This window comes from Cheilinus undulatus, linkage group 4 (genome assembly GCF_018320785.1).
Source record: "Cheilinus undulatus linkage group 4, ASM1832078v1, whole genome shotgun sequence".
NCBI lineage: Eukaryota > Metazoa > Chordata > Actinopteri > Labriformes > Labridae > Cheilinus > Cheilinus undulatus.
In genome coordinates, this window is record NC_054868.1 from 9,247,379 (window position 1) to 9,272,437 (window position 25,059).

Here is a 25,059-nt window from a genome sequence, read left to right on the forward strand (position 1 = left end):
GAGATGAAAGTGTGGGAAAGAAGGAAACTGCTCTGGTCTCATTTTGTCTCTGGAACATGGTGTGAAGGTGAAATAAGACGAAATGTAGGTGGTATGATAAACTACTCCAGACTCACTCTGTTTATTCATTCATTCCTTCGCCCACTGATTGTTAACACATCTCCCTCTCAAAGAAAGCGCACCATAAGCTCTGTGAGATACAAGCTGTATAGCCTTAATGTGTCTTACCTCCTTAGTCTTTATTATTACACCCTCTCTGCCATTGACTGGATTACTGAAGTGTCATTTTCACCCTTAAAAGCCAACAAAACATCTCGGTTCCAAAAAATGAGAATTTTCTGACTATAATTTGAGGTATGAGGCTTTAAAAGGTCTAAAGTTTAAAGTTAGTTAGTCAGACATTGACATTTAGCTGTGTCATGCTTTTTGTAGACACTCTTTTAACAAAATAAAGTGCATTAAGTAAAGAAACAAACAAAAAACAAAAGAAAGTGTAAATACACATAAGAAATAGAAAGCATAACAGCACATTTTCTAAACTGAGGTCTATTCCAATCACAGTGTCAAGAGCATGTCTCTAAGCTCTTTTAATATTTTCCTTTAGATTACCTTTGCAGTCTCAAGGTTTTAAGCAACACTGTAATGGATAAACACTTTTAATATTAAAACTAAAATAGACAGAAGTGCTTGGCTGACAATGGAGGAGTGGAGCAATTGGATGGATGTAGCCAAAGATGATAACATGACAAAGAATGAGCATGCATAGAAATCTTACTGTTCCATTATAGAAGCCATCCTAATCATCACAGCAGAATCATCAGTGTTAATTCAACTCCCATAGTGTTAAATTTAACACTTTTTCTGAGTTTACATAATTCTCAAAGGTGCCGAGTCAAAGTATCACTGGAAAATGTTAATATTTTAACTCTCTTATAATGTTAATTTTTAACACCCACGGTGTTATTTTAACATATTTAAGTGTACTTTTAACACAATATTGCGTTATTTCCTTTCACTTTCAGTGTTAATTTGTTGTATTTACTACTTTAATTGTTGGCACAAGGCCATGCACTTTTCATACTTAATAAAAAACTTCAACTACATATCAAACTCCTGATAGCGTCTGGTGTTTTATGACAATCATGGTGCAAAGAGAAAGACTCAGAGCTAGATTAAGCACCGAGTTATAAGCCAGCACTCCAAATTATAGAATAGGCCATCCTCTGCAACAACCAGGAAGTGACCAAGTGGACCACTACACTCATGGTGCAGAAGTGTTTAGCATCACAAAACAACTAGAAAAGCACTCTGAGAGCGCAGACCTCCACCATTAGCCCTATCTCCAAATAGTACTGAATCCTTAAAAAAATCCTGGATCCAGTCGGTGATCCGGATCACTCCCAAAATCAAATCAGTTCTTCCTTATGCCATTTCTGACATTTCCTGAAAATGTCATCAAAATCTGTCCAAAACTTTTTGAGTTATGTTGCTAACAGACAAACTATCAAACTAACAAACAAACAAACAAACCCACCCGATCACATAACCTCCTTGGCGGAGGTAATAATCCACCAGAAACAAAGCCAAGGGATCCCAGCAGTGATTGCTGTACAACACATGACATCTTAACACATCCGAACACATATAAATACATCGAAAAACATTGAAGCTTTGCCCTGGAGCATGATGGGAAAACTCCACCCCCCAGCTTTAAAATGGTAGTGGGCAGGGCTTAGATCAATTAACTCTTTACAGAGTTGAATTAACACTGAACAGATCAACATTGTCAAATTACTCCAATACTGAAGGCCACTTAACTCAGAATTCAGTAAAAATCACACTTTGGGAGTTAAAATCAACACTGAATCATCAGGATAATGACCTGATATCTGTGTACGTTCTCAGTCATCCGTGTCATGGTTATATACCGCTGAACAAAGACAAAACAATGTTGAAGATGTTTACCCTCTTCTCCAAAAAGCTTCTTCAGTTCTGAGAGTGACAGGGGAAGAGTCAGAGTATAGCTCTGGGGGTGTGGCTAAGTGGGCATTTCACAGGTCGTTAGGGTTGTTTAACACTGAAAATTCAACACTTTTTCACATTTTTTTCTGATGATTGGTAGATATTGTCGGGCATTAGCCCCTGGTAGGGTCATCCAAGGCAAACTGGTCCAGGGGAGATTCAATAAAACCCTTATGGAGCGGCACATAGGGATTGACATTAGAGCCCTGCACTGGAGCCCTAGGCCCAAGGGGCCTGACAGCCCGAGGGCCCGAGGGCCAGGCTTCGGGCCAATGATCATATCATTACCTCGGAGGTGGGCCGGGCTCAGGCTCTTTTGTTTTAAACCTGGCAATTAGAGCAATGTGTTGTGTTTGTGTTTAACCAATTTAGATGGCAACACACAGCAGCCGCTCTGCCCCCTCCCTTCCTGCTCTACGTGTCCGAGCCAGCAGTAGCAGCAGCGAGTGTGCTTTCAGCGCAGCTGGAAGAGTGATGGAAGAGAGGAGGACTGGACTTGCCCCTGAAACTGTGGATGCTTTTTCTGCATGATGCCAAGTAAACAGACTGTTTTTCTTGTGGTGTTTAAAGAACAGAGTTTGCCATGTTAAGCAGTTCACTGCTGTTGAATTGGACATCGCCATGTTCAGAATTGATTAATGGTTCTACTATAGAATAGAATAGAAGTGTTTATTTGTTAATAGGCCTACAATTGCTGCCAAATGCAGGTCAGCTGTTGCTGTGCGCTGCTGCATCACGCGCGCAAAAAAAACAAAGACAGGCTTCATACGGGTTCGGGGCCTAATAATGCTGAAAACCTGTCGGGCCGGTCTGGGCTGGGGCTCCACCCCTCAGGCCAGGGCCAGACTCGGGCTCAGATAATAGGCCCAGTATCCCTCTCCCTGGACGGGAGAGGGATACTGGGGTACCCCAATGGAGCCATACCTGGGGGTGGTGAGGCTTATCTCCATGGGGCTCGGTGGGGCCCATCCCGAAGAAAAAACATGGAGCTGCCAGCCTGTGGGCCCACCATCCGCAGGGCTGAACATAGGGTATAGGGTGCTTTGCAGACTGGGCAGCCAGCAAAGGCAGGGACCCAGGCGCTCTGACCCTCGGCGCCAGATACTGCCCCTGGGGACATGGCGGGGAAGGAACCAGAGCTGGTGCAGGCTAGATATAGTTGGGTTCACCTCCACACACAGCTCTGGTTCCAAAACTCCTAGCCCCCATCTCGATCTCCTTAAATGACACTGATTTGTCAGAGTCATTTTCAGATCTGCCACAATTGTTTCAGATTTGCAAGATGGATTTGCCTGATGGAAGACATGGAGTCTGGCCAATTCATCTGATTTGTAAGGTTAGCTGGACTATACTACCATAGTGGATTTAGCAGGCAGCCTAAAGCTAGCAAAGTTTATCTTTTTTACTCTGTAGCTGTTTTTAACCACACAAGATTTGGAGTTTTGAGAAGAGGTTGTGGTTGTCAGTGAGGAAAATCTGTTAGTTTGCAGTCATCTCACACCGCACATTAAAAGCAAAAAAAGCAAAAAAAAAAAAATTGTCATTTTTTGCCATGTGTGGGGTCTCTCATTAAAAGTCTCAAGATTTTGAAAATCGTCTAGTGTGGGCCAGGCTTAGGGTAAAATAACAGCACTATGTGTGTTTTAATAAGCTGTAGTTGCTTTCAATACCCATGTTTCTGCACCTATCAGTTATTCAGACCCCAAATGAACAGTTTCTGGGTTTAACAATACATGAACTTAATCTTTTTGTATTGTTGGATACTTCCTATCACTACAGTTTCTCCATTTCCTGTGCAGATAAATTAACTAATGCTCATTATTGTTTTTCCATCAGTTGCGTGCTTACAGTCAATCGCTCAGATCTCTACCTGTGCTCAGTTTGTCTTTCCCAGGAAAAGGGTAGGTACTGAAATATGTAACAGATGTTAGCGGCGGCCTGTGAATGTGCTCCTGATTAGTGTTGGAGGAAACGATGACAGGGGTGATTTGACGCTTTAGAGGCGCGAGGCGAGGGTTCCTAAACATTCTGACAGCCCAGAGCCTGTCGCTGGTCTCTGCAGTGACGGGGGAGCTGAGGGGCCGAGAGAGGGGAGGAAGTCAAGAACCATGGAGAGGGGGTAGAATAACTCAGGCCACCATTTAAAGCAGAACTCCCTCTTTTTCACCTCTTCCTTCTCACACTCTCCCTCTGCCAACTTTCCACTCTTCTGTCTCCATCTTCTGCTCAAACAGTCGCTTTCTGCTACTCGATTGTCCTTGTGTATTCCGGTGTAAAGACAACGAGTTTGCGAAGTGTTGCTCAACTCCCACCACCCTTTCCCTCTCCTTTGCTCTCCATCCCTCCTGCCTTACCCTAAATATTCCTCGCTCTATTTTTAAAATGTACTCTCTCCTCTTTGCCCTCGCTTTGTCCTCCTAGTGCTCCCTTTTTCCATTTCCCTTTTCTCTTTTTGTCACTCTCCCAGGAAGGAGGCATGCTCATACACAGTCCTTGGCAGGGCACAGTTACACTTTCACACACACTTGGGCAAGGTTTTCATTTGGCCCAGCTTCTTGTCCGTAAACACGGGTTCAATGGTTTTCGGTGCTCAAAGGGTTCACCTTCCTGCTGGGCGTTTGAAATATGTTCCTTGTACCGCCCTCACACAAAGATTCACACACTCTTACAGTGTTTATGGAGCGTGCTGACCGTATGTTTCTGTCTCTGCAGCTCTGCACGAGTTCCCGACAGACCTGTTCACCAACAAGGAGAGAACAGAAGGAGCTGTGGCCCTGCATGTCCTTTGTGTAAGTTATCCTCCTCCACATATTTATACATTCATGAGACCATGTCCTTGCCAAATTAAGCTTTTACATTAAAGTCCCTGTAAAGTAATAAAAATGTCTATTTTAAGTTTGTTTTATAACAGATGACAGTGTTTTACCTACAGACTTTCAGCTGTGACAGAATAAAGAAGTATATGGGATTTAAGTTTCAACACCATGGAAGTTTAAGGTGTCATCTCTGCTCTGGAATGCTGTGGGTGTGTCCGTTGAAGACCACAAATAACACCCACTAACGGGAGCCACACCTCTCTCTAAATTCAAAAATTGCTACGACCTGATTTTACAGAGTTCATCTTGCTGCTCTAGATGTTTGAGCAGCCAGAACCTCAGGAAACAGACCTCTTCATCCTTGTGGAGTCTTAATAAACAAATACATTCATGGACAAAAGTATTGGCACCCCTGGAATTTTTCCAGAAAATACATCATTTCTCCCAGAAATTGTTGCAATTACAAATTTTTGGGTGTACATGTGTTTATTTCCTTTAAGTGCATTGGAACATCACAAAAAAACAGAAGAAAAGAAGCCAAAATTGACATAATTTTACACAAAACTTAAAAATGGGCTGGACAAAATTGTTGGCACCCTTAACTTAATGTTTGTTTGCACACCCTTGGGAAAAAATAACTGAAACCAATCACTTCCTATAATCATCAACAAGCTTCTTACACCTCTCAACTGGAATTCTGGACCACTCTTCTTTTTGTTCCTCAGATTTGAAGGGTGCCTTCTTGCAACAGCAATTTTGACATCTCTCCATTGATGTTCAATTTGATTTAGATCCGGATTCATTGCTGGCCGCTTCAGAACTCTCCAGCACTTTGTCTTCAACCATTTCTTGGTGCTTTTTCAGGTATGTTTCAGGTCATTATCCTGATGGAACACCCATGACCTCTGACACAGACCCAGCTTTCTGACTCTAGGCCCTACAAAATCATTTGATAGTCTCCAAATTTTATGATTCTTTGCACACAGACAAGGCACCCAGTGCCAGAGGCAGCAAAATAACCCCAAAGCATCTTTGAACCTCCACCATGTTTGACTGTAGGTACTGTGTTCTTTGTAGGCTTTATTCCGTTTTCTGTAAACAGTAGAATGATGCGCTTTTCCAAAAAGCTCTACCTTAGTCTCATCTGTCCACAAAATGTGCTCCCAGAAGGACTGAGGCTTACTCAGGTACATTTTGCAAACTCCAGTCTGGCTTTTTTATGTCTCTTTGTCAGCAGTGACGTTCTCCTCAGTCTCCTGCCTTAGCACTTCATCTCTTTCAGAGTATGACATATGGTCCGAGCTGACACTTTTGCACCCTGAGTCTGCAGGACAGCCTGAATTTGTGTGGAAGTTGACTGAGGATGTTTATCCACCATTACAACTATCCTGCATTGCATTCTTTTGTCAATTTTTCTCTTTCGTCCACGTCCAGGGAGATTAGCCATAGTTCCATGGGTTATAAACTTCTTCATTATATTACGCACAGTGGACAAAGGAATCTCAGGATCTCTGGAGATGGTCTTGTAACCTTGAGATTGTTCATATGTTTCCACAAGTTTGCCTCTTAAGTCCTCAGACAATTCTCAGCTGTTCTTTTCTCTTCTCCATGCTTGGTGTGACACACACAGGCACACAACACAAAGGTTGAGTCAACTTTTATACATTCTAACTGGCTTCAGGTGTGATTTCTAGATTGCCAGCACCTGTTACTGCCACAGGTGAGCTTAAATGAGCATCACATGCTTGAAACAGTTTTAAAAGGCTGCCAATCATTTTGTCTTGCCCATTTTTTGAGTTTTGTGCAAAATTATGTCATTTTGGCTTTTTTCTTCTGTTTTTTTGTGTTGTTTCAGTTGACATAAAGGAAATAAACATGTGTATACCAAAACATTTGTAATTGCAACAATTTCTGGGAGAAATGGTGTATTTTTTGGAAAAATTCCAGGGGTGCCAATACTTTTGTCCATGACTGTATAGTTTTGGTGCTACTGCGGATGATATCATTTTAAACAGAAAATTTGGTACCAGCTTGAAATAAACTATGCTCTAAGACACAGCTCTGCCTGCTGCTGGTAGAAACTTTCAGACTCATAATATTTGCTGCAGTTGCAGGATAGTGTTCTTCATCATCCTCACACAAGCACCCAAACCTTCTATCAACTCCAATTATAAAGAAAATCTGAATCCATTGTTGCAAACTCTTATGAAATCAGCTGGATAAAATTCAATTAGCTAACTACAAGTGGTCACAGGTTACCTTACAGTGCCTTCCATGCAGAGTTTGTGTTAGACATTTTTGTGACCAGCCAATTTGGCCCACAGTCCTCCAGAATTCCAGCTGCATAAAACAAGTATTGGGCATATGTTTTAGCTAGCCATACAGTGATTATAAGAAAGTATTCACACCCTTGTGTGTTTTACCCTTTTCTTGATTCTATAAATCAGTGGTTTGCAAAGTGTGAGGTGGGCCTCCCCGGGGGGTGCCACCGAGCTTCAGGGGAGGTGGAACCATAAACCAGGAAAAAAGGAGATTTTGTGTGCTAAGTTCTGCTGTGTGGGGGGCAAACTAGCTTGGATTTTCCTGCATTGGTCCTGGTGATACTCAGTACCCACAGTGTTTAATTTGCAAAAGATGTTTAAGCTAATGACAGCATAAGGCTGTGTGAACCCTGGGGTCATACTGAGACAAAAGCACCAAGTCTAGTGATCAAACCAGGGGGATTTTTTGACAGGAAGTAAAGGGAATTTCAGTCACTTAAGGTAACTAAGACATTTAGCAAACATTTAGTGTTGTAAACACCAAGACAGCCTGTGCAAAAGCAAACTTTTGCAACTAACAGTGATCAAAAGCGAGGACCAGGCAAGGCTGAAGGTAGAGGATGATCTGCTGTTACGCAAGCCTACATCATCTGCATAGATACAAACATAGTTCCCACTAAATTAGAGCATAACAATCAGGTCTTATATTCAGCATGTTCAGTACTGAAACTAAAACTGATTGCCTGGGTAAAATAGGTGATTAATATGCAAACCAAATATTGAAATGTTTAAAATAAAAATGTTTAAAGATGAGACATAAATGTTTGAAAATAAAGGTGTTTACATTTTTTAAATCTTATTTCTACAGTGGTGGGGGTCCATGGAATACATTATTTTCTCCTAGGAGAGGCTCACTCCCCCACACTTTGAAACCACCTGTTATAAATCAGTAATAGTCAATATAATGTCTCTTACTTTGAAGTGAAGACCGATTCCTACAAAATAATGTCATTTTAACCTTTACCTTTACAAGCTGAGAAGCATCCCCACAGCATGATAATGCCATGACTGTGCTTCACAGTTGGGATGATGTGTTTGTGGTGATGTGCAGTTTATGGCCACAAAGCTCCATTTCAGTCTCATCAGACCAAAGAACTTTCTTCCACTTGCCCATGGAGTCTCCAACATGCCTTTGGTGAACTATAGTCCCAATTTAATCTGAGTTTTCTTAGACTGTAGTTTTCTCTTTGCCACTCTCCCGTAAAGTTTTGACAGTTGAACAACCAAAGCAACAGTTGTTTTATGCAGAGTCTCTCCCATCTCAGCTGCTGAAGCTTGTTACTCCTTCAGAGTAGTCATAGTTGTCTTAGCGGCCTCCCTCACTGGTCTCCATGTTGCACGGTCACTACGTTTGTGAGGACGGCCTGATCTAGGCAGATTCACACATGTGCCGTACTCCTTCCATTTCTTAATGATGGATTTAGCTGAAGGGCCTTGGAATTTGTTTGTATCCAACCCCCAACTTTTACTTTTCAGTTACAACATATCCCTGAGTTGCTTGAAGTGTTCTCTTGTCTTCATGATGTAATGGTAGCCAGGGATACTGATTGAACAGTGACTGGACCTTCCTTATACTTCAACCACTTTCGACATATTCACTGCATTCAGGTGATTCCTATTTCAATAACTGTGAGACTTCCAGCATCATCTGGCTGGACCTCTGTTGAATTAGTCACTTTATAGGTGGTGAATGTTTCACTTACTTTATATCAAATATTTTTGTTTAATAGGCATAACTTTGTAGAAATCTGTTTTCCCTTGGTATTAAATATGTTTTTGTATTTTTGTCAACAAATCCAAATTATATTGACCGTGATTGATTTATAGAACCAATAAAAGGACAAAACATCCAAGAGGTGAATATTTTATAGGCACTGTAGGTATTGGCAGACAGAGAATTTTTCAACCACGTTCCAAGTTTTTTTTTTTTTTTTTAAGGATCTGCTTGTCCCAAAAACTGTTTGTAGAGTGTTGCAGATGGATGTGAAAAAATGTAATGCAATGGATGTGTGAAACAGTCGATCTGGTGTGTCAGGTTAACCTCAGCTGCCATCCATTTGATAGAGACATCTGGTCAATGCCTGGACAACATGATGTAGCATCTGATTGTTTCTTCTTTTTGTTTTAATCCCTGAAAGAGAGCCAAGCACTTAATGAGTTGTTTAAGCTCGAAGCATGTTTTGAAGACATTCTGGATGACCAGAAATATCCAGTTTTTTAAAATCCGACCAGACTGAGTTTTATTGTGCTTGACCCCCCAAAACCTAAGAGAGGCTTTTTCTAATAATATAGCTGCCATAGAGGGCATCAGCCTGGCATCCAGCACCCCTGTGAGAAATCTGAGAGTTCTATTTGATCAGGATATGTCCTGTAACACCTCTGTAAAGCATGTTTCTGGGACAGCCTTCTTTCACCTTCACAACATTGCAAAAATCAGGCAACTCTTGTCTCGGAGCGATGCAGAAAAGCTTGTCCATGCATTTGTTACCTCTAGGTAATTCTCTTTTAACAGGCTGTCCTAGTAAGTCACTAAAGAGCCTTCAGCTGGTCCAGAACTGCAGCATGTGTACTGACTAAAAGTAGGAAAACAGGCCTTTTATTCTGGCAAGGGAAGCTTTTCCTCTTTCTAATGTAGCTGTAATTGGAGATTAGCGTTGGGTCTTTGTAATAACACATCAAATAGTCTAGACCGCCTTCTCTGTAAAGGGTCTGGAGATAGCTTCAGTTATGAATTGGTCCTATATAAATAAAGGCTGATAGATTTATTGATTGACTGATTGATTCTATTGAAAACAAATGGTTTTAAGGGAAACTCTAACATGTTTGGTGGTGAGGGCATTAAAGCATTAGGTGCAAATTCTAGGTCAGAGCTCCACACCCAAGAAAAAGTCAAATGGGTGAACACAGACTTCACATACATCCCTGTGGAGCCACCAAAGGCTTTCTAAAACTTACTTTGAGTATGCAGCTGAACTCCAATCAGCCTTTTACAGACTTTGATTTGTAGTATAAGTGAAGTTTCCCTTGTAAGTCACATCAGTTGAAACATGAAAATCCATGTGCTTTCACTGAAATACCTCAAATAGCAACACAATCTTTATCTTATGTTTGTAGATACAAAGTTATAGTCTAATTAATGCAGGCTTGCATCCAGAAATCAGCCTAAGACATGGTACTGTTTATTATTTCTAAAGGTTTTGAAATACTTTTTGAGGTTTTACTTAAGAAATAATGGTCAAATTTTTCAAAGGTGTCGATTTTGAGATCAAACTTTTTGGTCATAACTTGATTCATGCATGAATTTCAAGTCTCATAGAAGAGACTTCCATGATTTTGCAACATTGTTGTACAAATACTAGGGGTGAGTACTGGCAAGAACCTCATGATAAGATACGCATCACGATACTTGGGTCACAATACAATAGTATCACGATATATCAGGATATCATGATATTGTGATATATTGTGTTATTCTACACAGTTAACTAAGAAAAATATAGTAGTAAATATAGTTCCAGCTATATTTCACCGCAGCAAGACAGAGCTTGCAAACGGCATTTCCTTTCTCTAACTTGCTGTTTGTGCTCCCCGTTTTAACTTTGAAGCCAAAATGCTTCCAAACATCTGCTTTGAATTGTGCAGGTGTTATTTTGTCAGCCTTGTTCGCTCCTTTCACCTATGCACTCTGACTGCTTCTACAGGAAATGCCGCTGCGACATACAGCAGAGTAGCTCTTCGGCACCATCTACCACAGTGGAAGTGCGGAAGTCATATTTTACTAACAACTCAGCTAAAATATGAATTTTCATTTTTTACAAAAAAATCGATATTAAGAGTTGAAGTATTGATATTGTATCGGATGTCAAAGTATTGTGATATTATGTTGTGTCAATATTTTTTTCACAGATCTAACAAATACTGTCATAATGTTTGGGTCTGTGGGAATTTTCAGCTGGTTGCAAAACTGCCTAAATAAAGTGGTCTAATCACTGGATGTCCTGTGCTAAAATATGTGAATATTACTTTTACAAAGAAAAAACATTATAATATGTGGTATAAATGTGGCCAATCTTACTTTAGCTTCATGCAGTCACCATAGATGTGAATTTGTGTTCCTTTATGTTTTAACAATGGAAGATGAGTGGATCATGTGTCACACCCACCTTAAGGGTCATGGCTATTGAGGTGAGATAACATTTAATAAAAAACTATTTGTTTTTAAAAGTGTAAATTTAAATCAGAGGATACTTCTAATGGTAGGTCTCCCCTTATGAAAGACCTACCATTAGAAGTACCCAGCCATACATTTGACCTAGCCTTACAAAAAATTAGAGTTGCAACCACGCCTCATTACTTGTCCATGTAAACATTCCTGTCTCGTCAATATTTGTATGAGGTGTATGAAAATCACATCACCAATGCATCTGGCATTCATACTAATGTAAGATGGGTGTGTTTCACACATCCTTCTGGTAAACCTTCGATAGACGGTGTTTGGGAAAAGGCAGAGCCTTTGAAAAAAAAGGGTGATTGGATGAATGTTCTATCACATCCTTACAGGCCAATCAGAGCAACAAAGCACGTGACATCATAGCCGCTCCCGAGGTTTGCCGCTAGCAAGGAGTAAACTCCATAGAGAACTGCATGACGCAAACCATGGCGACTCTAGACATGTCAGTACCCAACTTTTGTCATTTTTGAAAAGAAAAAAGCTCACTGCTGTTCTTTGTTTTTCTTTCTTCGTTTGACATTTGGACGCATCATAAAAGGTCTTAACTTTGTCCCCCCTTTAATAATGCTCTAAACTCTGAGCTGTCATTAAGCAATTTTACCGTATGCCACGCTGTCTAATCAGCGTTATTTTGCTGATGTTAAAGCAAATTTCAGGTGCAAAATACCAAATACTCCAGAGCGCTGTTTCATGTATCGCATAAATTGCTGTATGTCCTCAGAAAGATTTCCATCTGTTACTCCTTCCAGTGCCAGGCCTCCTCTCCCCTCTTCTCTTTGGTAGTTTTCATGAATTCATCAGAAAGATCACCAGCAGCGGCCTCTCTAACATGACCCAGCAGGGGTCAATATGTGAGGTCAAGGCAAAGATGGCGGTCTTCTGCTGTCACTCTTGTTTTAGTGGCAGAATGCACGCACAATGTTCTGGTTCGTGATGACCCGTGTTGTGTTGTGCTGTTCAGTTGCTGATGGTCTCTGGGGGGCTGACTGTAATGGAGGTTCATGCCAGCAAAGCAGCATCTCCTGGGAACTTTGCCGAGGAACAGAGCACAAACATTTCTGACATTATGGCCAATGTCACTACGTGCAGCGCTCCCACCCTCTGAGTTAGCCTTTTCCTGCTGCAGAGAGCAAATGAAAGTAACCTTTCCTAAAATCTTGTGAATTAAAAAAAGGAGGTCAGATTAGACTTTATCAGCAGAAGCTATTTCCCTGTGATGTCTAACCTTTAAAGTAAAAGTACCACATGTCCTTTCATGGCAGGTGTTACTAAACCTGACATGGAGGAGAGGAGAACTTAATGTGAATTTCAAAGGGGACAGGCAAGACTAATACGTGCAGAAAATACAGGCTGCTTCACTTTTCTATTTTTCCATTTTTGGAAAATTCAGATGCCTGAGGTAAAAGCCTGTCTGTGGTGTCTGCAGCTATTTAAACTGTGACATGCAATGTAGTTGCTGAAATTTCCCCAGAAAATAGATTTTCAAAAATAAATCAGGAGTCAGTCTGGGAACAAGATAAATGGAAGCGGTGCAGACGCCTTATCATTCTCATAAAAAGCTGCATGTCATACCATTGAGAAAGGTTAAACTGCTGCAGCTAACAACTGAAAAATTAGATAATTATTCATAGATTTGGGTTTGCATTCATTCCTGACCTCAGAAACAGTTTACAAACCTCATTTTAAGTCTAAATATGAATGAAATTATGAATATTACAATATAAAAAATCAAAAGGACTCATTGGAATTCTCCCAAAAAGGATCTCCTGGACTCCCAAAGTAGCTTTTATTTAGTTTTTAACTCCTTCAACTGGGCGTACTGTTCAGAGTTGTGCCACCTCTTGAGGAGAGTCAGCTGGGCATTGACTTACTGTTACGTATTCCGCCTCAAAGATTAATTAGATTTTTTTCTAAATGCTTGTTTTATGTTGCAGCACATGTCTATTGGGTTTTTTTTTTTCAGTTTTGAGCCATGTTTGATGAATTTTTAACTATCAGCAGGTGCATTCCCATCAATAAAAGCTCAGATTTCAGGAGAGAATGTATAGAACCCCTACCTCTTTAAGCTCTGCATCCACTTAGGAGGAGAGATATGGTCCCACCCACATGGGGCCTTGGCGTCTCAGGTCCTAATGAAGGAGTGTTGTTGCAAGAGTGGGACTGTGCAGAACTTGAAGGCTTTTCGAGCTTCGGCCTGAAAAGTCAAACAGATAAAATTCAAATCAACTTTCATCCCAAAATTCATGGCAGAATCTTTTTTTTGAGGTGTTTGCTGCTCTGTCTTGCAGACCCTCACCAGTGAAAGGAAGGAAGGCTGGGGAAGTGTGGAGGCAGGAGTGGAGGGGGGAGCTGAGGGATGATGGGGGTGTGTCTAAAGAAAGCAAAATCTGCTCTGTAGTCACATAGTAACCCTCAAAAGTTGCAGCTCAGTTGGTCTACTTTAGTTATAGCTCAGTCGGATTATGACAGGGTTTTTCTTCACAGCGACACTGCTGTTTGCATTATTACCTTAGAAAAAAATCTTGCAAACATGACAAACATATCTCAGGTTAAGGAGCTCACTATTTGCATGCAAATGGGCGACTAACAATATTCAGTCATTTCTTTTATGCATAGATGTGCAACTACAGCTTCAGAAGTTGTGAGCTGAATGCTGCAGCTTTCCTCCCATCCTTTATTCTTTATTAAAGAGTGCAAGTTTTACAACCTTTCACTGTTTACATTTTATTCTTCTTGATTGATATACATCAGTGTTCCAATAGAGTGGAGGGAGAAATAAATGTCAGTACTCCAGAGCTTTACCCTTTGTGCTACTATTATTTTGGTACAAAATGCAGTAGCTCTGAAGAGCTCAGTGACTTCAAGCGTACTTGAAGTGATGGATGCCACTTTTGCAATAAGACTGTTCATGAAATTTCCACAGTCAGCTGTAATTTATGTTATTATAAAGTAGAAGTGTTTAGAAACAACAGCAACTCAGCCTCAAAGTGGAAGACCACTTGAAATCACAGTGTGGGGCCAACAACTCCTAAAAGCTGCATAAATCATCAACGCTCTACTGATTCAATGGCTGAAAAGATCCCAACTTCCACCTGCATTGACATAAGCACAGGCCCCTTATCTCCTAATGCTTTAGCATACCAAGACATTTTGGACAATGCTATGCTTCAACTTTTATGGCAAGAGCTTGGGGAAGGCCTTTTTCTATTCCAACATAGCTGTGCATCAGTTTACAAAGCAAGGACTATCGAGACATGGTTTGGTGAGTTCAGTGTGGAAGAACTTGGCTGGAGCCCTAAACATCAACCCCATCAAGCACCTTTGGGATAAACTAGAACGATTTGAAAGATTTCAAACCAGGCCTTCTCATCCAACATTTGTACCTGACCTCATAAATGCTCTACAGAAGGAATGGGCACAAATTCCCACAGAAGCACTCCAAAATCTTGTGGAAAGCCTTCTACAAAGATTCCACTCCTTGTTAAAGTATATGTATTTGATACAACAGTTCATGCTGGTGTAATGATCAGGTGGCTAAATGCTTTTGACCATAGAGTGCAGACTTTATTAGACTTCTTTGTCTTTCTTAGACATCTTTGTTGTGCTAATAGGGATGTAAAAGATAAAATTGCCTCCTGATTAGAGGTGAATACACGTCGTTTCTGAAGTGGACTAAATACTACCATAAAAGGGCATCTGCTAATTTTCATGTTTGATATTTTGGACATAGTCCCAGTATTGTTCTTCCAGATGTTTGATAACTTTGACCACAGATAGACCATGTGCCTAATGAAGATGACATGAAGAGGTATGGCATCACTCACACTGGCCTCCACTGCATGGAGCATTTCAGAGTTAAGCTTTGGGGAAGGTGGTTTTATAATGTGTAAGTCCAAGCTGAGTGCAGAGAGAGCTCTCGTGGGTCCCATTAACGGCACTTTGCCAACACTACTCTGTAAAGGTTTACATTTCTATATTATAAATCCTTTTTCTGGATGGTGTTTTGTAATATGTCAGTTTGTTAGATAGTGGATTTTTGGTAAGCTGTAACCATCAAGATTAAACACAAAAAAGTCTTGAAATGTTTCACTACATGGACGTTTGACTTTTTAAATTGAATTATGGAGACAAAATGAACTTTTTCGTGGAATTCTATTTTTTTTAGATGAACCTGCACTGTGTTTTGTTCATCCCTTGGTATCTGAACCTTTTGGTGTTTGCTGTGAAAGAAATCTCTCTGTTGATGTAGGGCCACTCTATTTATTAGACAGCAAATGCTGCTAAGTAGGTTAACTTTATGTCTTGAAAATAAGCCAAATTTCTGCAAGGTTGATTGAATAAAGACTTGTTATTGATGGGGTTGGATACCTATAATAGTTGGTCATCAGCAAATTTTCCCTTCTGTCCTCCTGCCCAAATTAAGATTTAACCCAGTTTTGAGGCTGAAAGTGTCCTCTGAATAACTTCCTCTGAAGTCCTCTCCTCAGGGACGGATGGCTTTTGGCTGAGTGTTTGGCTGAGCTGTGGTTTTCTGTTCTTCTCATAATGCGATCTAATTTGACAATAATCCAATGAATGAGCCAATTTAGAGTTCTTACCTGACGCAGGAGGAGATGATGATGATGTAGAAATTCAGCTGAAGTCAGCAGCTGGAGGTGTGATGAGTGGGACAAACGTCAGTTTCACCCAGGACACTGGGGTTGGGTTGTCTTCTTCCAGTATCTTTCGGATGGTACTGACCTTGATGTTCCTCACGGTAATTTCTTCCTTAAACCGTCCTCTTCACTAACACTGCTCTTGGGTTTACATTTAAAGAAAACAACACTAGAACTGCCAATGGGTAAAATTTACCCAAGGCTGTTCTTTAATTGTATCTTACATGATGTGTATACAGTTTTAGAGATCGTCAGTTTTTGACTGTTCCTAAAAGTTTGTTAAATAGCACCTGGTGTCATAAAAAACAATCATTGCCTAAACCTACATTTTTTAATGGACATTTATTTCTAAAACCACCATGCAGGTCAAATATACCCCATAAGAAAGTCTTGATTTTCCCACTGTTTTATTTCACACCAGCAATAAATAGATGCCGCAATGGAAATACCATCTCTCTATTGCTGCAGTGCCTAATCAGAAGTTGATAGATCAACCTTTAACATGGATACAACAGGGAAAAAAGACATTTACCATTGATAAATGTCATAAGGTAATCTCAGTGCTTTTAAGAAGAAGAATATGGTGATGAAGTTTTCAGGATTAAAATCAGTCCAAAGGCAATTTTCTAGGTGACGGATCATCTTCCAACGTGATCTTGTGTCCTATCTGTGGTTAATAAGCTTTTCAATGTCAGTGGTTAAGTAGCATTCCGCGATCAGTGCTATTTATGAAAATCAAGGCACTTTAATGACAGGTAAATTTGACCCATTGGCTGTTTTAGGTATGTAGAGATCCTCAGCAGTTCTAGTGTTAAGGATGACTCTTTGTAGGACAAAGAACAACGCAGCCATGTAGAAAACTGCCACACCCATCTTATATTTAATTCGCTGTTGTTTTGACACATATTGGCCTGTTTGTTTCCAACAAGCAGATTTTTAATCACTCCAAGTAGAAATGTACAGTAATGCCATAATTTCTGTTGATGTGAGTGCCTTTGATGGCTACTGGGACATATATCGTAAAAGTTGTCCCATGTTGTGTGTTGTGTAAGGCCTTGAGCCATTTTCTGGGAGTTTGTGTGCATTTTCCATGTATTTTAGTTGTTTTTTTTATTACTAGAATGGTATCAAGATAGAAATAATCTGGCTGCAGTTATGAGTCTGGGAAGAGGATTTGATATTAAAGTATAATCATTATCAGTCGTTATTTGATGTATGCTGTCCTCTGTTTGAGAATCTTTTGAATGACCTTTACAGACTCTCATTACTCTCGTTATGAATGTGTGGACTCTATCTTAGACCTCATATTGATGTTTGTTAGCTGAGCTCACTCTTACCTGCTTTAAGAAAGAAGAAACAAAAGAACTCCTGATGCAAAGTAAAATGTGACTCATTCCTAAGAACAAAAGAGAAAAGCAGTATTTTCTCTCCATGTCACTCTTGGTGTTAGCGGGTCTGTGAAAGGCTTTGTTTTGATAGAGTACGAGAATATTCATGTCTTTCTTTGTTCACACATTCTCAGACAGTTTGTCGTGACTACCTGACATTTTCTCTCTTGATCATCTCCATCCGTCTCTCATCTCTGTCCTGTCTCTGGTTCTCTCTGTATTAGATAACAAGAAGAGGTGGCACGCAGAGGATTTTTGTGCGCCAGGAACAGAAAGCATACCATTGAAGATAGCATTAAAACTATTCTTTAAATGTTATTTTAGTACTAATTAATCCACCCAGATCCAACTGGAGTTCCTCAGGGGTCAGTGTTAGGACTACTAATGGGGTTGTGCTTGCAAGCTAGATTATGCAGACAACTCAAGCTGCGCTGATTTCACACCTGACATGCATCATTATCCAATCATCTAACAAACATCCACCCAAGCGGCGCTCCATTTAAGCTGCAAGATTCCCTCTGTCCCTCAGCAGATCTACATAATGAGCTTTAAGCTTAGTAAACCTTACAGTGCTGTAAAAAAAAAGTATTTGCTCCCTTCCTGATTTCTTGTTTGTTTGCATACTTGTCACATTAACATGTTTCAGGTCATCAGACAAATTTTAATATTGGACTTGAGTCGATATAAAATGCAGTTTATAAATGATGATTACATTTATTAAGGGAAAAGAGCCATCCAAACCTACCTGGCTATATGTGAAAAGTAATCACCCTCCATTACTAATAACTGGTTGTGTCACCCTTAGCAGCAACAACTACAAGCAACCATTTTCAAAGACTAGCAATGATTCTTTCACATCTCTGTGGAGGAATTTTGGCCCACTCTTTTTTGCATAATTGTTTAAATTCAACCACATTGGTGGGTTTTTGAGCATGAACAGACTGTTTAAGGTCATGCCACAGGTAGTGATGGCCAGATGAGACTTTCTTGAAGCAGTGAAGCTTTCCATGGAATTGGTTCTTTAGGATGAAGCTTCAGTGAATAAATGTGTAACAGGTAGAGTGATAAAAATGACACCATGGCTTTGGTGTGTGAAGCTTTGGATTGAATACATGAATGTATTGTGATGCCAATACATAAATTATGAACTTAATAATATAGTGTCTGTCTTTATAATGCAATTGTGGGTTCAAAAAGGAAAGTGTAAACAAATTGGGGAGAGGGTTGTGACGTGAACGTGCTTGTGTTACTTTGTATATTTTTCGAATTGCATGCCACACCCAAGAACCAGCTCCTGAATCAGTCACATGGTACGGCCGGCTCGCAAGGCTTTGAACGTCACCAACTATGTCATCAACACAAGCCTCGATAAGCGCTTTACAAAAATATTACTGAACTACTCGACACACACCTCGAAGCCTCAACACAAGAGCACAGGATCTCAATCAGATTTAAGTCCAGACTTTAACCAGATCACTCCAAAATCTTAATTTTGTCTTTTAAGTCATGGCCTGACATTCTCCCTCAGGATTTTCTGTCAGAGAGCAGAATTCATAGTTCCATCAATTACAGCAAGTGGTCCAGGTCCTGAAGCAGACCAGACCATCACACTGCCACCTCCATGTTATTATAAAGTGCTGTGATAGTTTTATGTTAGGTGTGACGGGAACCACACCTTCCAAAAAGTTCAACTTTTGTCTTGTCAGTCCACAGAATATTTTCCCAAAAGTCTTCTTTTTGATCACTAAGATGTTTTCTGGCAGATGTGAGACAAGCCTTCATGTTCTTTGTTTGGTCAGCAGTTTTTGCCTTGGAACTTTCTCATGAATGCCATTTTTGCCCAGTCTCTTTCTTATTGTTGAATCATGAATTCTGACCTTAACTGAGTCAAGTGAGGCATTCAGGTCTTTAGATGTTGTACTGGGTTCTCTTGTGACCCCCTGGATGAGTCTTCACTGCACCCTTGGAGTCATTTTGTAAGGCCAACCACTACTGGGAAGGTTCACCACTGTTTCAAGTTTTCTCCATTTGTGGAAAATGGCTCTCAGCATGGTTCTCTGGAGTTCCAAAGACATAGAAATGGATTTTTAACCCTTTTCCAGACTGATAAATGTCTATGAATTTGTTTCTCATCTGTTCTTAAATTTTTTAGGTGGAATCTTAAGATGAAATTGAACCCAGCATTAATGAAAAAATTTGTAAATCACAGTTAATTCATGGTTTAACAAAGGGTTAACTACTTTTTCACATAGGGCCAGGTAGGTTTAGAGGGCTTTTTCCCCCTAGATTAATGAAATTATTATTACAATCTATATTTTGTATTTACCCAGGTTATCTTTGTCTAATTTTAATATCTTATTGATGAACTGAAACAAATCTTTTCCTCAAGGTTGTATTTGATGAGAAAAAACAGTATAACTGAGGGTAAGATGTATTTTGATGGTTAGAAAAAATATGCTGCAGCAGGTAAATATAACTGTCAAAAGTTTATTTAAAAAAAAATATTATTTTATAAATGTTTCAGATACGGCCCTTACTCTGGTCTTTAGTGTTGCCTCAGGTCATAGGTCATGTTGCTTTCCAGTGAAGACATTTTAACTCATTCAGGACAAAAGCAAAAACGCCCGACCTCCCATTCTGGGCTTTCTCATGCCAGTTAGTTTAGAAACAGAAAAGTTACTCCTCTAGTCTAAAATGTAAGCAGTGTGGTCCCTCAGTCATGTTATTCATGAATATTTGATATCCTTCCCGGTAATGTGCCGCACTACATTTGCATTGGATCAGACCTCTGTATCTTTAGCCTTCAATTACTAAGCTTGCTGCTTCATTTTTCATGGTAATTAAATCTAAATTTAATGTGGCAGTTAGAGCAGAGAGATGTTCTTCACTGTTCCATTCAGGATACAGACGAGGATTTGTTAAAAGAAAAAGCAATGAGGGTAGGCATCATCTTGTGCTTGTGCTGTATTTGATCTGGATGAACTTTAGGACTGTTGTAGGGTGGACATTTAATTCTGTGACGTGGAGAAATCACGTCAGGTGACATCTTCATTCACTGATCCCTGTAATCTCTCTCTTCTCACAGGCCATCTACATGTTCTGCGCTCTGGCCCTTGTCTGTGATGACTACTTCGTCCCATCCTTGGAGAAGTTGTGTGAGGTATGACTGTGATGTTCTGAAGGTTTCTCATAATTTCAAATGCACCCACCAATAAAAATCAAAATCAAAGCAAAATAAAAGAGGAAAATTGATATTTTTCCTCTTTTTATGCAGAGCACATCTCACTAACTTCAAGGACAGATTTTGCCTTGAGCTTTGATTTGCTTTGCAGTGTTCTCCCTCCTAGATATGTGATGCTTTCACAGTTTATCTTAAGAGTGTGAAGATTTTTGGCACTTTGATAATTTTAATACCACATGTTTTAAACTTCATTTTCTTAAGCCTGGCACACGCTGAAAGATTTTTCAAATCTTAACTGATTTTGAAAATGTGAGAGATCCCACTCATGATGACTGCACTGCGGTTAGCTTTTGTGTGGTTTGCTGTGTCTGTCATCTCTTTGCATACCACACACTAACCGCACAGTCCACCATGAACCAGTCTCCACTCTCAAAACTCCAAATCTTGTGCAGTCAAACGTGACTTTAAAGTTTTCAAACTGAAATGTGGCCTTTTGCTGCATCCATGGCTGGGTAGTAGCACTTGTGGACTCACAAGGGGGCCCGGCAATCTCCCCCTTTGGTGCCCTGATGTTTGAAAAAACTCTGTAAAAGTGCCCTCCTGGATGCCCCCATGGTAGCTAACACATGATGAAGTGCCCCTCAGGGTGCCCTGCAGTATACTCTGGTATCTGCAGGTTCCACACAAGGAGATTAGAGGCAGATCTTGTTTGCCTTGAGAGAGCTGCAGCTGTGAGTGCCCACACAAGGCCTCTGCTACCAGCCGGCCTGCAGAGAGAGGGAAAGAGAGCCACCTTTCCTCCAAAACTAAGGGTGCTTTCACATTAGGGGCCTGGTCCCGGGTCTGAGCGCACTTCAGCCCAAAGTCCGGTTTGTTTGGGTAGTGTGAATGCAAACGAACCACGCCCGGACACCGGGCCCAGGCCCGCTTGGGGAGATGGTCTCTGGCGCGATTCAAGTGGACTCTGGCTTTGTTCGGATGAGATGTGAATGTTGTGACTTACCTTAAAGATGAACACAAGTTGGAGTCAGTGAGGGGAGGTGCAAAGGTAATAAAAGTCTCCTGTCACCTCAAAAACCGCTGTATCTGCGCAGCACGAGCCCATTTAATCTTCCTTTGAGCTGCACGTAGATGTGCAGATACAAAGAGCAACGTTGCTGGCATCTTGAAAAGTTATTTTAAATCATCCATGGCTGCAGGATGGACTTTTTGCCAGGTCAAAACAAAAACAATCTTCGCTCAGGTCATGACCCCAGTGGTTGCCATGGTAGCTTCTTCTTCTTTCTCCTCCTTTGCGGGGTTGTAAACCAGCTACGTGCATACCCCCACCTGCTGTTTTAGACCAAGTAACTACGCAAGTGGGCCCAGGCACAGTTCGATGTTGCTAGTGTGAAAGCAAGCCAGTGGGGGAAGGAGGAGGGGGAGGAATCGTGCCGCGGCGTGGCTCCAAACAACTGGGTCCAATGTGAAAGTGCCCTAAGAAAACCCAATGGATAAGAGCAGTGCAGCATCACTTCCTGTTTTTCAGTGTGTGAATCTAAGGAAGACTAAAGCAGAAAAATTTTGGGCCGGTGCTGTGTTCTAAATGACTTTAAGCTAGCAATCACTCTGTGACAGCAGGAACTGTAATCTCTCTGCCCGTTAAATTGCTTTTTCACACATTAATTAACTCACTGACCACGTTCAAGTGTTAAGATCCACCCCAAAAAGATATCTGATGGCAGTTTGTGACATCTCTATAGTGTTGTACTCAAGACCCCACTATCCGAGACCAAGACTTGCGCGAGACCAGAGTGCACCAAGACCAAGACTTTGTTGGTGAAGACCGAGACCGAGTCAAGACCAAGACCGAGACAAAACCAAGACCATAAAAATCAAATTTAAAAAAACATGACAAAATTGAACAGTTAAAAAGCATTCCCTCTTTAAGTTTAGTTTAGTTTTTGATAAATTTGACAGATAAAAACAAGGTCTCTGCAACTCTTTCAAAGCACAACATACAAAAATTTCAAATCTTAACGAATTTGTTCAACTAACTTCCTGTAAAAAATAAATCCTTGTATGTATGAAAAAGTCACTGACAAGTCCAGAATTATTTTAAATATCTGAAAATGAGATGTTTATCTAGATTTGTCAGCTGAATGAGGCCTAAAGTAAGTGTTAAGAGATACACTATATTGCCAAAAGTATTCACTCACCCATCCAAATAATTGAAATCAGGTGTTTCAATCACTTCCATGGCCACGGGTGTATAAAATCAAGCACCTAGGCATGCAGACTGTTTCTACAAACATTTGTGAAAGAATGGGTCGCTCTCAGGAACTCAGTGAATCCCAGCACGGTACTGTGATAGGATGCCACCTGTGCAACAAGTCCAGTCATGAAATTTCCTCACTCCTAAATATTCCACAGTCAACTGTCAGTGGTATTATAACAAAGTAGGCCATGTAAAATGACGGAGTGGGTTCAGCAGATGGTGAGGTGCATAGTGTGCAGAGGTCACCAACTGTCTGCAGAATCAATCGCTACAGACCTCCAACCTTCATGTGGCCTTATTAGCTCAAGAACAGTGTGTAGAGAGCTTCATGGAATGGGTTTCCATGGCCGAGCAGCTGCATCCAAGCCATACAACAACAAGTGCGATGCAAAGCGTTGGATGCAGTGGTGTAAAGCACACCGCCACTGGACTCTAGAGCAATGGAGACGCGTTCACTGGTGTGACCAATCGCGCTTCTCCATCTTTCAATCTGATGGACGAGTCTGGGTTTGGCGGTTGCCAGGAGAGCGGTACTTGTCTGACTGCATTGTGCCAAGTGTAAAGTTTGATGGAGGGGGGATTAGTGCACAAAGCAAGGTCCATAAAGACATGGATGAGAGAGTTTGGTGTGGATGAACTTGACTGGCCCGCATAGAGTCCTGACCTCAACCCGATAGAACACCTGTGGGATGAATTAGAGTGGAGACTGAGACCCAGGTCTTCTCGTCCAATGTCAGTGAGTGACCTCACAAATGCGATTCTGGAAGAATGGTCAAAATTTCCCATAAACACACTCCTAAACCTTGTGGAAAGCCTTCCCAGAAGAGTTGAAGCTGTTATAGCTTCAAAGGGTGGACCAAGGTCATATTAAACTCTATGGATTAAGAATGGGATCTCACTTAAGTTCATTTGTGAGTCAAGGCAGGTGAGCGAATACTTTTGGCAATATAGTGTATTTCTCACTGGCCATTGGTTTTTGCTCTCAATAATTGTTTAACCATACGGTTTTCATATTATTTTATAATCAAAGCATATTTTATGATTTTCAATCCCTGTTGAACCAGTCTTCCCATTGATTGAAGACCTGTGATTGTATTGAAAAGTTGCCAAACTTTGTGTGCAATTTAGACAGCATGAGTTTGTATGCAATTTTTGTATATTAAAAAAATGTATAGAGTGTCCAGGACTTCTATTTTATCACTTTGGTAATGAAACAGATATTTGTAGTGTTTGTTTTACACTACTACAATATTTATAGTCCACCTTCACTTTTCAGTTTTGCTATGTTGCAGCCTTATGTTACAAAAATTTAATTCATTTTGAAACTGATGACAAAGTGAAAACAGAATTTTAGATTTTTATTGCAAATTTATCATTAAAAAAACTGAAATATCACAATTACATAAGTATTCAGATACTTTGAAAATCACTTGAAATTTGGCTCAGGTTCCTCCCAGTTCTCTGGATTGTTGCTGAGATGTTTCCACACCATGATTAGAGTCCACCTGTTGTAAATTAAATTGATAGGACATGATTTGGGAGGGCACACACCTCTCTATAGAAGGCCTAACAGCTGACAATGCAAAAAATTCTGTTGTACTGAAGATTGCAAGCTACAATGGTTGTGGTAGCGCACAGTGGCCTCCATAATTCTCAAATTTAAGAAGTTTGGCAACATCAGGACTCATCCAGGAGCTGGTCGTCCGGCCAAACTGAACAATCAGGGGAGAAGGGCCTCAGTGAGAGCCTGATGGTCATTCTGACTGAGCTCCAGAGATCTTGTGTGGAGATGGGACAATATTCCAGAAGGACAACTATCACCTTGCAGCCCTCCACCGATCTGAGCTTTATGGTAGAGTGGTTAGACCAAAGCCTCTCTTCGGTGCAAAACGATTTATTACATAACTCAGTTCAATATTTAACATTCAAGAAATGCATCGCTAGCTTTAGTAGGCATAGATATAATTTCACATTTGAGAGCTCTTGTGAATTTGTATAGTCACTGATCTCTTATCTGTTGGTTTGCCCTTAAACATGAAATTTCTTGTAAATTTTACCTTATTTGTCTTTCTTCACTTTCTGGCAGCGTCTCAATCTCAGTGAGGACGTAGCAGGTGCCACTTTCATGGCTGCAGGAAGCTCTGCCCCTGAGCTCTTCACATCTATCATAGGTATTTACCCTAGCCAC

The 25,059-nt window shown here is 40.6% G+C and overlaps 1 protein-coding gene across 1 annotated transcript in view; it reads left to right on the forward strand.

The window, feature by feature from the left end:
• LOC121507948 (sodium/potassium/calcium exchanger 3-like) overlaps nucleotides 1–25,059 on the forward strand; it is a 113,275-nt gene that overhangs the window by 63,606 nt on the left and 24,610 nt on the right. The window contains exons 3-5 of the mRNA XM_041784358.1: nucleotides 4,735–4,811; nucleotides 20,519–20,593; nucleotides 24,958–25,042. Coding sequence (XP_041640292.1) covers nucleotides 4,735–4,811; nucleotides 20,519–20,593; nucleotides 24,958–25,042 — 237 coding nt within the window. The remainder of the gene's footprint in view (nucleotides 1–4,734; nucleotides 4,812–20,518; nucleotides 20,594–24,957; nucleotides 25,043–25,059) is intronic.